This window comes from Molossus molossus, unplaced genomic scaffold (assembly GCF_014108415.1).
Source record: "Molossus molossus isolate mMolMol1 unplaced genomic scaffold, mMolMol1.p scaffold_m16_p_20, whole genome shotgun sequence".
NCBI lineage: Eukaryota > Metazoa > Chordata > Mammalia > Chiroptera > Molossidae > Molossus > Molossus molossus.
Genome location: NW_023425356.1, coordinates 5,910,954 through 5,925,500, shown reverse-complemented (window position 1 = coordinate 5,925,500; position 14,547 = coordinate 5,910,954). Strand labels below are relative to the sequence as shown.

At 37.0% G+C, this 14,547-nt stretch overlaps 1 protein-coding gene across 4 annotated transcripts in view; it reads left to right on the top strand.

Annotated features, from left to right (window-relative positions):
* COL11A1 (collagen type XI alpha 1 chain) overlaps positions 1-14,547 on the top strand; it is a 180,275-nt gene that overhangs the window by 68,333 nt on the left and 97,395 nt on the right. For all 4 annotated transcript variants that reach the window (XM_036272170.1, XM_036272168.1, XM_036272173.1 and 1 more), the window contains 7 exons: positions 424-507; positions 2,705-2,761; positions 6,922-6,975; positions 12,449-12,502; positions 12,621-12,674; positions 12,974-13,027; positions 14,480-14,533. In XM_036272170.1, the coding sequence (XP_036128063.1) occupies positions 424-507; positions 2,705-2,761; positions 6,922-6,975; positions 12,449-12,502; positions 12,621-12,674; positions 12,974-13,027; positions 14,480-14,533 (411 nt within the window). The remainder of the gene's footprint in view (positions 1-423; positions 508-2,704; positions 2,762-6,921; positions 6,976-12,448; positions 12,503-12,620; positions 12,675-12,973; positions 13,028-14,479; positions 14,534-14,547) is intronic.

Here is a 14,547-nt window from a genome sequence, read left to right as displayed (position 1 = left end):
CACTATGCTCACAGAGATTCTGAAAGTTTTGCTCAATTTAATAGCAATGAATCTCTAACCACCTCTGAACTTAGTGCATTTGGAATTTTTACAAATAAATGAACAGCTCTGGTACCATATGTGCAGATGAGAAATGCATGGTAGGAGCTTATTACAGAGTTTACAGAAATTATGGAATTTAACATTGGAAAAGAGTCTCTAGTCTCTTCTACAAATGGTAAAACATGGTCTAGAGAACTTGCATAATGGGCAGAAGGAGAATTAAAAAAAAAATAAAGAAGTCTAGGTATCAGGATTGATGATGGAGTTACTTTGGACTTTTTGTAAAACCCCACCATTTTAAGTAAGTGGTTTGTATCTAGTAATTAAGGCACTTATCTGACAAAGGCTAAGTTTGAGTTTCTTTATGTGACCTTTCCTTAGTTTCGGTATGGTGGTGATGGTTCCAAAGGACCAACCATCTCTGCTCAGGAAGCTCAGGCCCAGGCCATTCTTCAGCAGGCTCGGGTAAGAAGAATAAATTCGCATTCCATCACCTGATCCTATGTTAAATTGTGTGCGTGTGTGTGTGTGTATGCATCTGGAGGGTGCTACTGTTATGAATAGTATATAGAATTTAGATGGAAGAATGCTAAGATTATATATTTTTCTAGGTAGGATTATTTTCCTTAATTGAGTATTAAATGATTGACCCTTGCACTATTGCCGTATATAATTCTGGCAGTGATACACAAACCATAACACACACATTTTCTAAAGTTTTTTGAGGAGTATTGATGGGTTGATACCTAGCACTCTCTCTCTCTCACATCTAATTCTCCCTTCTGAGGCAGAAGTTGGTGATTAATCAATAAAGTAAAAGAATGAAGTTAAGATAATTTTTTCCTCGTAATTTTTTAGATTATTTAGGATATCCCAAATAATTCAGAAAATTAAGTATCTTAGGTATTTTTGTATAAGAAACCTTCAAAAATGTATTCTAAGCTCTCATTATTATAAACTATAATATTTTTACAAAATTCATTCACTTTGTAATTTTTTGTTAGCTGAAAGCTTCCACTACCTGTATACTTATAAAATATATAATTATATTAATTTTTAATTTTCTAATTTTTTAAAATTAAGTTTACATTCACTGTTATTTTGTGTTACTTTCAGGTGTACAGCACAGTGGTTAGAGAGTCAGATACTTCACATAGTGTTTCCCCGGTATTCCCTGCACCATATATAGTTGTTACAATACGACCGACTCTATCTCCTATGCTGTACTCTTATTTATTTATTTTTAATTGGCTTTATTGCAATTGAATTATACATAAAAAAACCAAAAGAAGGAACTGGGAAAGAGTTGGAAATCATATAATATTTTAAAAGAGAGCATTTTTAAAGGAAAGGGGAAGTAAAGGGCTTCAGCTGGCAAGGTGATGGGAACCCACTTGCGAAGTTAAGTGAATCACTGATGTGATAACTTTTTACTTATCATCATAAGTCTGTGAGTGTATAAAATATAAGTTTAAATTCATTACCCATATTTGTTTACATATTTACTAAACCTGTTCATTTAGAAAGATGCCATTATTTGGTTACATCATGTATAAAAACAATGAAAAATTTAAATATTGGTTTACTAGGCTTTGGCATAAACAAATATCACCATATTTAAAATAATTTATTAATGATTCTTATAATTCTTATAGGTTATATTACTTTGAAAAAATATAAGGTAATTATTTGAGCTTAAATATTTTATGAGGACACTGAATTCCTCATTTTATTAGTCCTTTTACCATACTTGGAAATAGGTAGCAAGCATTATAATTCCAATTTTTCAGATATTTAATCTCAAGGATTAAGAAGTATATTGTCAAAAATCTCATGGTGAGTCAGTAGTGAAGCTTCGGAGAGCCTGCTGTTTTCATCCTGTGCACTTTCTAGTATGATTTTATGTATTATTTCATTGCTGTGTTGTTTTTATCTCTCTTTGGATAGTCTAAGCATTCACCTTTGGAATCACTAATATTTGAAAATCACACAATACTAATTTAACACATCTATCAGATATGTATCCTTTCAGCTTCTCAAGTATGCTAATTTCACATTTCTAATGTTCAATATCAGTAATGCATGTGATCATTCTCCCATGCCTATAATTTCACAGAATAAATGTACTTTTCTATATGGCATTAAATTTGAGATTTGTCAAAAGAAGTGTATTGCTATAACACTTTCTGATCAATTTTGCCTTTTACCATCTGGTTGTAATTGTCATCCTCTTTACTAAAATATTACTAGAACATTTTTACTTAAAGCAACCCAAATCGTTTACCTCTAAAAGTATTTTCAATGAGTATTGAAGTTATAGATTTAAGAGAGGCCTATACATTGCTCTGAAGTACACTTCAGAGTAGAAAATAATCAGATATTAGATTTTTTATTCTAAGATCTACTTTAACCTTTTTTATTGAATGTCAATACTATGTGGTACCAGACTGTGTATGTTACAACAGTTTAAAAAATGTTTAATACTTATTTGGTCATTCTAGAAACCTGTAATTCTTCAGTAACCAGGCACTCTTTCTAGCATGTAGCTATTACACCTGTGTTGATCATCTGTTACTGAAGGGTTGCTTGTGCAAAGGAATATTGTGGTTGAACGTGCTAGTCCAGTAGAACACTCCTAAGTTGATATTTTTTTATTTTCTAGATTGCGCTGAGAGGTCCACCTGGCCCCATGGGTCTAACGGGAAGACCAGGTCCTGTGGTAGGTTACCCAATAAGATCATGTGTGTTTACATTCTTAAAATAGTTCCATGTGCTCTTGGCCCAAGCATTGTTCATATCTCTGGCTGGTGAAACCAGGATACATATACCTACTTATGCCTAATTTTGTTTCTATCTTAAAAATCTATTTCAATTGGGTTCTCAGTAAATTTTGATGAAAATGTTTAATTGAAAAGTTTTCAAACCAAATCAATGCAATGAAAATATAATTAAGTCACATATCCAAATAATGATTTTTCAAAGTATAAATATAATTTACTTGCATAATATTTAGAGTTACTAAAATTCATGTTTACATTAAGACTTGAGACTTAATTTTATGATACACAGAATTTTTGGTAATAAGAGAAAAAATATTTGAGGTTCGTGAAAATTATGCCATAATATTAGGAGCAAACAGAACACTTGGCTCAAATGTGAGACTGTCTCCCGTATCCCACAATGTGTTCCAGATATTAGGAAAATTATTTGTCTTTAGAGACTCTTGGAAAATAACAAGTGTTTTATTTTTCCTTACTAGCTTGCTAACAAGTTAATATATTATGAATAGTTAGTTTTTTAAGTATCGTCAAATTTTTTGAAATTTATCAAATAGTAAGCAGTGTAGCAATTCACAAAATACATATTTTTTTTCAAACCAAATTTTTTCTTATGAAAAATGAACACTGTAGGATTCCAACCTAAGTTCTTACTGATTTTAGAATTAACGGAAAAAGTAATTTCTATTATAAGTACTTGTTTTTCAATTTAAAAAGGTGTGTCTACTGTGCTTTTATGTGATTTTATATTCTTTCAATATGCTTTATTGAAATAAGTAATTTTAGAAATTATTGATCTGAACATTAAAATCTTATCTTTGATTTACTTAGTTGACACATAGCAAAACTATTTTATTCAAATTTAATCAGTCCATAGTCTTCAGTTTAATCTGTTTTACTTTTAGTTGGATGAGAAATCATTTTCTACTTGTATTTCATTGAAGAGTTTGCTATGTAGTTTTACATAAATTTCCAGTCTCTTAATTCAGTCTTTGAAATTTTATATATTTTGAAGGGCTGTACCCTCAATCATATGACAATATGCTCCACAGAATTTAAATTTTACATGATTCTATATGCATTATTGTGTCACCATGTGTTTTTACTGCTCTCCCTGTAAAAGTACAATCAGGGACATGGAAGGTTCCATGTACTTAACAAAGGAAGAAATACTGTCCCCATTTAATGGCTTGTTGGTGATACCTGAGTTTACACGCGAAGGGAAGTCAGAGGCAGGTTAGTGCTTTGCAAATCGGGGCAAGAGTTACTTGTATATTTCATTAACAGTAACGGTTCTTGGTCTCGAATTTGAGACGCTGATGATACAGGTTCAGAGTTGGAAATGGCAAACAAACGATATATATGTATATTTTTAAATCCTCACTGGAGGATATTTTCCATTTATTTCCTGACAGAGTGGGAGGGAGCGAGGGTGGGAGGGAAAAAGAGCAACATCGATGTGAGGGGGACACGTCGACTGGCTGCCTCCCACACGACCCCAGCCAGAGCCAGGTCGGAGCTGCAACCCAGGTTCGTGCCCTTGACTGAAATGGAACCCGCGACTCTTTGGTCCAAGGGCCGATGCTGTAACCGCTGAGCCAAACCGGCCAGGCCACAAACTATATTTTTAAAGATTTCCCCAGGCTGATTCTTATGGTCAAGAATGTTTGGGAAACATTGACATCTATGACTTAAAAAAAATATTAGTCTAAGATCTCTAAAACTGTATTTTCCAAAGGAATGTTCTGTCTTACCAGCCGGACAAACACAAGCCTAGGGGTCTGTGGAGGGCAGTGGTAGTGGTGAGCAGGGCCGGTAAAAGCAGATTAAACTAGCACTTTCTGTCTCACCAAACAGTCATTAAGGGTCACATCGTGTTGGCAAAAAGAAAGCATTAACAACTGTGTATGCATTCTCAGTGTTATATCCAAGACTGACTAATTTACTACTGAAGTCTTTGCTATGGAATGTACTAGGTTCCTTAAGTATTACAGGTAAGCGTTGAGAGAAGTAAGACCATATTATTTCTTTTCACCACTTTCTCTTCTATTCTCCTCTGCTCCAAAGCATCAAATTATTACAGATTCTCAAGTATCTGTTAATTGCTAAGGTCCAAAAAATTGCTTATACATTAAGAATTAAAAAGAAATAAAGTCTAAATCAATATTTTAAGACAAATATGTTTGTCTTAAAACTTTTCCAATGAAAAGTTCCTTAATTCAATTGTTTTTTTCCAATTGCTTTTATAGACAAATGGAGGCTTATATTACAAATGCAGGAAACACAGAAAATGTGTTCTTTACCCCCTGTTCTGTTAGTCTCAATTATTGCATTACAATTTTTAGAATACGTGTTTGGGCAAAGTAATTATAGTCTGTTGAGCAGGTAGTGCTTATATTTAGAGGATAAAATGCAGAAAATTAATTAAAAATAAATGGACTGCCCTAACATTCAATTCAGCTATTAATAATCAGATTTAATGTAGAACCCCAGTTTTTCTTTTGAAGGAATTTAGTTGCAAGAATTCTTAATTAGAAGTTTGAAAGTCAACCATTCTTGTCATTTTCATGGTTAGAATATCCATGTTTTTGACTCTCCACATTTCTCGGGGTCACCGTAATAGCTGTTTTCCTTTGGAACCACCAGGAGGCTCCAGCTAGCTAACATTGTCACAGCACAATTTTCATCCTTTTTCTACTTGGAGTCAATGCACTATGTAATTGAATGTGAGTTTGATTTAAATGCAGCCTACACATCCTGAACACACAAGGTACATTTCTACGGCACAAAGTAACTTTTATCACTGTGTTCAGTTTTAATGTTCTAAATTTTTTTAGGGGGATGAAAGACCTGGTATTAACTGTTTATTTTTTATGCATTTTTATGTATTTGACGTTGTCACATCACAGCTGAGCAAAGCAACAGCATGCTGCAGCTTCACCCCCAAGTGGTGCTTTCACTTGGCTCTTTCTTTCTTTTTTTTTTTATCCTCACCCGAGGACATTTTTCCATTTTTTGTACAGATAGAGTGGGAGGGAGAGAGAGGAAGGGAGAGAGAGAGAGAAACATCGACGTGAAGGGACACATCGAGTGGCTGCCACCCGCACAACCAACCAGGGCCGGGGACAAACTGCAACCGAGGTACATGCCCTTAGCGGGAACCGAAACCGGGTCTCTCCGGACCGCAGGCCGACGCTTTAACCGCTGAGCCAAACTGGCCAGGGCGCTTGGCTCTTTCTTGACGGCTCAGTGGGTTATTAGTAAAGGTCCAATAAGTGCTTTTAGAAGGAGTACCTAGTATTTATGTTTAAAACACACAGGACCTTTATAAAATAACTTTCTATTTTTCCAGTTAACAAGCCAGGTTTTTGTTGCACGTTTTGCATTATGTAAATGTTTGTAAGAGGTGTTTGTCATAAGGACTTATTCTGTAGGAAAAACACAGACCAATCTGGGGAAAATATGCTTTGACGTTATTTCAGGACAATTATAATGATATCAAGAGCATCTGTTCTTGACATTTTGCTGCTGCAGACTGCGGTGACTGATAAATTTCTGAGTATAAAAGCAAGAACGTTTTGCCAGGTCCTTGCTGTCTAAATGCATTCAGTGCTTACCTGGCGCAGTAAACGTGTGTTGCCATTAGTACGCCGGCACGTGTAATGGTAAATAATGCCTGTGGATCATTGCAGTTTCATGAGATCATAATTTCAATGTGGTTTCATGAAATTGGCTTCTATGTAGTTATGCATAAAATAGAGTCTTTTATTTTATTATTTATTTATTTTTTTTTTGGTATGTGCACCTGGTGGGAACCAAACCCAGGTCTCTCTGGTCCACAGGCTGACGCTCCAACCACTGAGCCAAACCAGCCAGGGCAAAATAGTCTTTTAAATGTAGCTCATACACTGGAACACAAAGTCTGAGAGGAGATGTATTTCAGGCATAGGACTTGGAAATCGTGTTCTATTAATAGAATCACACTAATCTGATGATATATATTTGATGATGATAATACAGTTATTTCAGGTGAAAATGGTGGGATGGAAGTGCTTAGGGAATTGCTCAATTAAATGCTTATATCCTCATTTTTCCTCTGCAGGGGGGGCCTGGTTCGTCTGGGGCCAAGGGCGAGAGTGGTGACCCAGGTCCTCAGGTAAAAATAATTCACGTCACATTTTATTTTTGACCTTTTTGTGTGTCATATAGGATAATGGAAGTATCTGCCAGTATTTATGAGTAAAGAAATTACTTACATTACCTTTAAGCTCACATCAACTCATTTCACTGAAAAATCCTTAGTGGCTGCCAATGACTTGATTAATTTAAATAATATTAAAAGAAGATAAACCAGGATGGGAAAAGGCTTAATAGCATTAGCCCTTCAGAATATTAAATTGGTTGGGATTGTACAGAGCAGAGCAGAACTATTATAATTTTATTTATAGTGGCCCTGCCTCCAGCCCAAGATTTTTTCTGTGGAAAGTAAGTTTAGTATTTTTTCTCAGAAAGGATATTTAACATCCTTAAAAGAAGCTAACTTCAAACCCTTTGTAGAGCTGAGGCAATTCAGAGAAATTCAGAATACCTGAGCTGAATCTTATCTTGGATTATACTTACATGGTGCCAAATTAAAAGTATTCTTTCTTTCTTTAATGATAATAAATAAACAGAGCCACCCAATATAGGCACATTTTGAAATATATTTACTCTAAAAAACAGAAAAACAAAATGTGATTTTTTAAAAGCATTTATTATTTTTAAAAATGCTTCTTAATATACCCAATGGATATAAATTCAGATTGAGTACAGGTGCTCTAAAGTGGCCGTCCACTAATTTGCTTTCTTCTCCTTAAAATTAATTTCACTGACAAAATAGTATAAGGTAAAATAGAATCGTAACACCTATAATATTCTTTGACATCACCATCACAATCATCAAGATCTATGACCCTCAAAATGTCTTGGTGCCACCACTTTGTAGTCATATGTTCTTCTAATCCTAATACCTGACAACCCCGGTCTGTTCTTTGTCACTACAGTTGTATCTTTTCAAGATGTCTTGTTGGTGACATCATTCATTACATAACCTTCTGATTCTGGCTTCTTTCACTCAGCACAATGCCTTTCAAATTCATCACAGTTGATGAGTGTATCAGTGGTTCATCCCTTTTCGTTGCTGAGTAGTATTTCTCATGTAGATGCATCACAGTTTATTTACTTTGCAATGAGAAAAATCAAAAGAAAACTGAGAAAGTCATTTGGGTGATTAAGAAGGTGGTGGTGTTCTTGCTTATGCTTGCTTAATATTGCCATAAAGGGATAGAAATCGTCTTCAGCTTCACTGAAACTTGTATAAAAAATATTAAAATGACACTGCCTAAAAATCTAAGGAACTCAATCTTTTGCAAAGTTTAAGAACTTTTTGATCAAACTCAGCTGTTTAAAAAATAATAAATGGATCTGAAAATATATTGCAGTAGTTTTCATGGAGTTTGTGGTTTTTCTTGACTCTTTAATTTCAAAAAGATGCTCTATCAAGTGATCATTTTCATTCCAACTAACAAGATTTGTCTTGTTATTAATTGCCCCTTGTCTTCCAGGTAGGATACAGAGTAGAGTCCTCTCACTACAACATTTTTTTAAAGCTATATTCTTTTCATCTCTAAGTATTAGACCACTTTAATTTTATAATTTCTATAATCAGTATTTTACAGCGATCATAAAATTCTTTGTAATTTCAGATGTGTGTTACATTTTCCACCACATTCATTATATACATACTGTTTAAATTAACTTCAAAATTTATAGGTAATTAAATAGAAAGGTCTGTATAATATTTTACTGGAACTACATTTGATCTCTTATTAGCTGTGTAATTTTATTTAAAAACAAAACATGTGTATCAGTCTCCACAGAAGACTTTATATGTAGGTATGACATTGTATTGTACTGATTCAAGAAAGAAACATCCCGAGAATCCTTGACCTTGACTCTGGCGTGGCACGATGCCAGTCGGTAATTCACAGCAGAGAGTGCAGGTCATCCGCCAGCACGTCGAGGTGATTGAAAACACATGCGCCAGGCACTGTGCTGAGTCGTGGGAGCATAATGGAGAAAAAGACAGATTTAGTCCAACGCTGCCACAGTTAGCAATTCAGTGGGAGAGTCAACGGTGAAAAAAGGGGAATTGTAATCCAGTACAGTAAATGAAGTAAAAGAATAAATATCTAAGAGAGGAACTCCGAAAACTGAAGGTCAAGGTGCTGGAAAGAGAAGAGCAATGCAATGGATGGCTTAAGAGTGTTTTTAGTCGAGGGAAATATAAAACCCCAGGTTTGGAGAATAAAATGAGTAACTGAGGATTTTTAAAAATTTAAAATATGACTGTGTTCCCTTTGTTTAAAAGAAAAAGTGCATATCGATATAAAGTTAATAAAAGAATATGACTCTTTTTTGCAAGTAACCATTTAGAAAAATTGATTCTCTTCTGCTTTATCTGAACTTTTACACAAGTGGATATAAATTCCTAAAACCATGTCTCTCAATGTGATTGAGTGTACTGATGAAGAATTTTATAAAATGGGACTTCCTATCAGGACGGCGGGTAGGTGAACGCAGTCACGCCCCTTCCCACATCCACATCAAAATGACAACTAAACTACAGAACCACCGTCCTTCAGAACCACCTGACATCGAGGTGAATGGAAGTCCTACAGCTATGACATTAAAGAAGCCACATCCAGACTGGTAGGAGGGTAGAGGTAGTGGGCTGGTCCCACACCTATGTGTGGCGATTAAAAATCAGGGGACACCTCAGCTGGGAAGGTCCTCCCTGAGGACTGAGGGGACCCCGTTCCACACCAGGCTCCCAGCTCAGGGTCCCAGTGCCAGGAAGAGAATCCCCATCACTTCTGGCTGTAAAACCAGCGGGAAGTGAGGCTGAGGGAGGCTGAAGCGACTAGAACCTCAGGCAGCTCCTCTTAAAGGGCCCCCGCATGGACGTACTCGGACTCCCTCCTTCTGGGCTCCAGTGTTGGGGGGCAGCTTGAAAGGCACTACAGATATACAGGGAAGAACTGAGTTGTGTGGCATCAGGACGAGGGCTGGAGAGGCAGCTTTCTTCCAGACAGATGTGCTGGTGGAGGCCGTTGTTCCTTTGCTGAGCCCTTCCCCCACGGGGCACGCAGACGGCCACCACAGCTAGGGCTCCAGCAACATGGCTCACACTGTTTGTTCCACTCTGGTGATTCCCTGAAGCGCTGCCCCACCCACCTTTCAACTGTCAGGCCACCCAAACTGTTTCCAGTGGCTGTACCATAGGATTGGCCTGTCTTGGCTCCTACTTCAGATTTTTCTAAATTCTCCCAAACAAGCAGCATCTGGTCTCAGCAAGCCTCATACTTCTCACTAAGTGGCCTCAGGCCTGGCAATAGAAGCAGCCAGTCTTGGTTCACAGTTTTTTGTTTTTGTTTTTTTTTATCCTCACCCGAGGATATTTTTCTACTTTTTTTGTACAGATAGAGTGGGAGGGAGAGAGAGGAAGGGAGAGAGAGAGAAAAACATCGATGTGAAGGGACACATCGAGTGGCTGCCACCCACACGACCAACCATGGCCGGGGACAAACTGCAACCGAGGTACGTGCCCTTAGCGGGAACCGAACCCGGGTCTCTCCGGACCGCAGGCCGACGCTCTAACCGCTGAGCCAAACTGGCCAGGGCCACAGTTTGGCTTTGCCTGGGCACCTCCAAACCCATTACAAGAAGCAGGCATCTGCAGATCGCTTTGTAGCTCATGCCTGGTGGCCCTGGTAGAACACAGGCAGAGGCTGACCTCGCCCCAGAGCCAGCACACCCAGTGGACAGCTTCAGACCACATTGAAACACCACCACCTAACCACCTCCACAAGTGACACACTCAAGGAGTGGACACAATGGGTACCAGAGCCCTACTGAAGTAAGTCTCTCTCTGAGAGGTGGGCCCCTGCACAGCTGGTCCTCCATTGTGGTCTGAGGCCAGTGGTCAGTGGGCACAGCCAGTTCTTGCAGCTGATCAGCCTGAGTAAATCCCTCCCATTGAAATACCAATAGCAATCAAGACTCAATTACAACAGAAGGGTATACAGTCCACACTAGGGGTGCACCTCAAGGGCCCAGCTGGCTGACCAGGGAGGCTGTGCCACTGGACTCTACAGGACATCTACTACAATAGGCCACCCTAGGAAGCCTAGGAGACATAGCAACTCTATTTAGTGCATAGAAACAAACACAGGGAGGCAGCCAAAATGAGGAGACAAAGAAATATGTCCCAAAGGAAAGAACAGAACAAAACTCCAGAAAAAGAAATAAAGGAAAGGGAGATAAGCAATTTAACAGATGCAGAGTTAAAAATGCTGGTTTAAGGATGCTCAATGAACTTAGTGATAACTTCAAGGCACTTAAGGAGAAGTCCAAGAGCATAAAAAAGGACCAGTCAGAAATGAAGGAAGCACTAACTGAAACAAAGAATAATTTACACAGATTCAATAGTAGAGTAGGTGAAGCCAAGAAGCAAACCATTGATTTGGAATATAAGGAAGCAAAAAATACCCAATCAGACCAGCAAAAAGAAAAAGAATCCCCCAAAATGAGGATAGTGTAAGGAGCCTCTGGGACAACTTCAAGCGTACCAACATTTGCATCATGGGGGTGCCAGAAGAAGAGAGAGCAAAAAATTTAAACCCTATTTGGAAAAAAATAATGACAGAAAACTTCCCTAACTTACTAAAGGAAACAGACAAGTCCAGGAAGCACAGAGAGTCCCAAACAAGATGAACCCAAAGAGGCCCACACCAAGACACATCATCATCAAAATGCAAAAGATTGAAGGCAAGGAGAGAATCTTAAAAGCAGCCAGAGAAAAGCAGTTAGTTACCTACATGGGAGCTCCCATAAAACTGTTAGCCAATTTCTCAAAAGAAACTTTGCAGGCCAGAAGGGAGTGGCAAGAAATACTCAAAGTGATGAAAAGCAGAGACCTGCAGCCAAGATTACTCTAGCCTGCAAAGCTATCACTTAGGCTTGATGGACATATCAAGAGTTTCCCAGACAAAAAAAAAGCTCAAGGAGTTCATCACCACCAAACTAATATTATAGGAAATGTTAAAGGGTCTCTTTGAAGATGAAGATAAAAAATATGAACAATAAAATGGCAACAAATACATATCTATCAATGACTGAATCTACAAACAAAATGAACAAACAACACAGAAACAGATTGACAGATACAGAGAACTTTTTGATGGTTGCCAGATTGTGGAGGTGGGTGGTTGGGAGGATGGGCGAAAACAGTGAACGTATTAAGAAGTACAAAGTGGTTGTTAGACTGATGAACCTCAAAGGGAGGGGGGTAGAGGGTGCAGGTAGAGATAAACCAAAGAACCTATTTGCATATATGTATAACCAATGGATACAGACAATAGTGTGGGGGAGGCAGGAGGGAGGTGAGAGCAGAGAGGAGGGGATCGATGGGGGACAAAAGGGGAACATAGGTAATACATTCAACAATAAAAATAAGTTTAAAAAATTAAATATCATAAACTTGAAAAAATAGTTTTATAAAATGAATTAATTATGATAATTTGTTCTAGGGTCCTCGGGGTGTCCAAGGTCCACCTGGTCCAACGGGAAAACCTGGAAAAAGGGTATGGTTGGCTTCCAGTGTGTATTTTGAGGGCATCTGAAATCATCAATTATTTTGTTTTATTTTACTTTGTGCTAGTAGGAGTCCTCTTTGCTTAGTCATGTTCTTCGCACCATCAGGGTCGTCCAGGTGCTGATGGAGGAAGAGGAATGCCAGGAGAACCTGGGGCAAAGGTCAGAGCTCAGATGTTTATGTATCTACCCCCTCAACATTGTATATTTTAAAATAAAGTTTCTTCACTGCACTAGGGTGGGAGCTGTGTGGAAGGGATCATTAGGGGACAAAAAGAGGGACATCTGTAATATTTTCAACAATAAAGATACATTTAAAAAATAAAATAAAGTTTCTTGACATGAAAAAATATTTCACATTAAAATTAGACTGGAGTTGTGATGATGGTGATGGTGATGGTGATGGTGATGGTGATGGTGATGATGATAATAATGATGTGTTGATAATGATGATTTTACAGGGGGATCGAGGATTTGATGGACTTCCAGGTCTGCCAGGCGACAAAGGTCACAGGGTAAGATAGACCATACTGTTACTTTATTTTTATGCAGAGATAATACAAGAATATTAGAAAAAATTTCAGAATTGATACACTCTAAAAAATTAGAAGACAAGTAAATATTTGTAAATCCATTTAATAAATTTTTATGCCTACTAGATACTTAATGAAAGATAAGTAGAATTATACATGTAATATTAATATAAGTTCTTTAATTGTCTTTAGACTTTAAAATACTCATTTTATGCAAACATAATCTGAAGTGGAATTTTTATTTATATGTATGTGTAAAATATGATTATAGAAGAACAACTATAGAGATTTCATTTTGCCTCCAATTTTAAAAAATAATAGCCTCAAATTTTCTATTGGCCTTACATTTTCCATTTGTAAAAATATACTCAAGAGAAGACATTTGCAGGCAATGTGTTATTAGTATAACAATATACTGGACACTCTTTTATTATACTAAATGAGATACGGACGCCACGAGCTATTTCTGTGTTATAATGTATGACCTTACAACACAATGGAAGAGCTTCTGATTGGCTACGGCTAAATAAACCACCATTGTGAGTCTCAATCCAGTGGATATTTTTAGTGGGAAATTAAGCAGAGGTGGTCTCTCAAAAACCTATCAGTTTTGGATCTTTACATTTTTCTTCTCCACAAGTTAAGAATGAAAGTAGAATAAACTGTAGGTAAATTGGAGAATATATAAAAAAAGAAAATGAAAAGAAAACCTATGGATGTCTACCAAGATACTTAGTGTATGTATACCACATGTCAATAGAAATAGATAATTTTGCTTTTTAAAAAATCCAAAATCCTTTTCGTTTTCTAGAGTTGTGCTGACTTAATATGATAATTATTTAAAAACCATCTTTTTAACATATGTTTTTATTTATTTGTTTACAGAGAGAGGAAAGGAGAGAGAGAGACAGAAAAATTGATGTGAGAGAGACACATGACCGGCTCCTCCTGCACGCCCCCTACTGGGGATCGAGCTCAAAACCCGGACATGTGCCCTGACTGGGAATCAAACCGGGTCCTTTCTGAACATGGGACAACACTCAGTCCACTGAGCCTCACCGGCTGGGCAATATGAATTATTTTAAAAGCAGAAAAAATTGAATTAAAATCACCAAAGTGTATCCATGTTTGAAACAATCTTCAGCAAAATAATATTTTAATGGTTTACTTTATAATAATTAAATGTCCAGAAATTATTTTGGGTGTTCAAACCTTTTTGGTTTTGAAAATCAAGGGACCATTTTCCTTGTATGCTAATACAATACCAGTTAATGTAAAATTATGATTTATCTATCAAGTATTCTGAGGAGGGCAAATAAAGTGTATGTTTTTCCTGCTGAATGTTCTGTTTTATTTGGTAGGAGAGTTACAGAATAGACTTCTAAACCCTCTACTTTATTTCATCTTCTCATCATATTTGTATTTATTTAATAGGGTGAACGAGGTCCCCAAGGTCCTCCCGGTCCTCCTGGCGAAGATGGAATGAGGGTACATGAACTTAT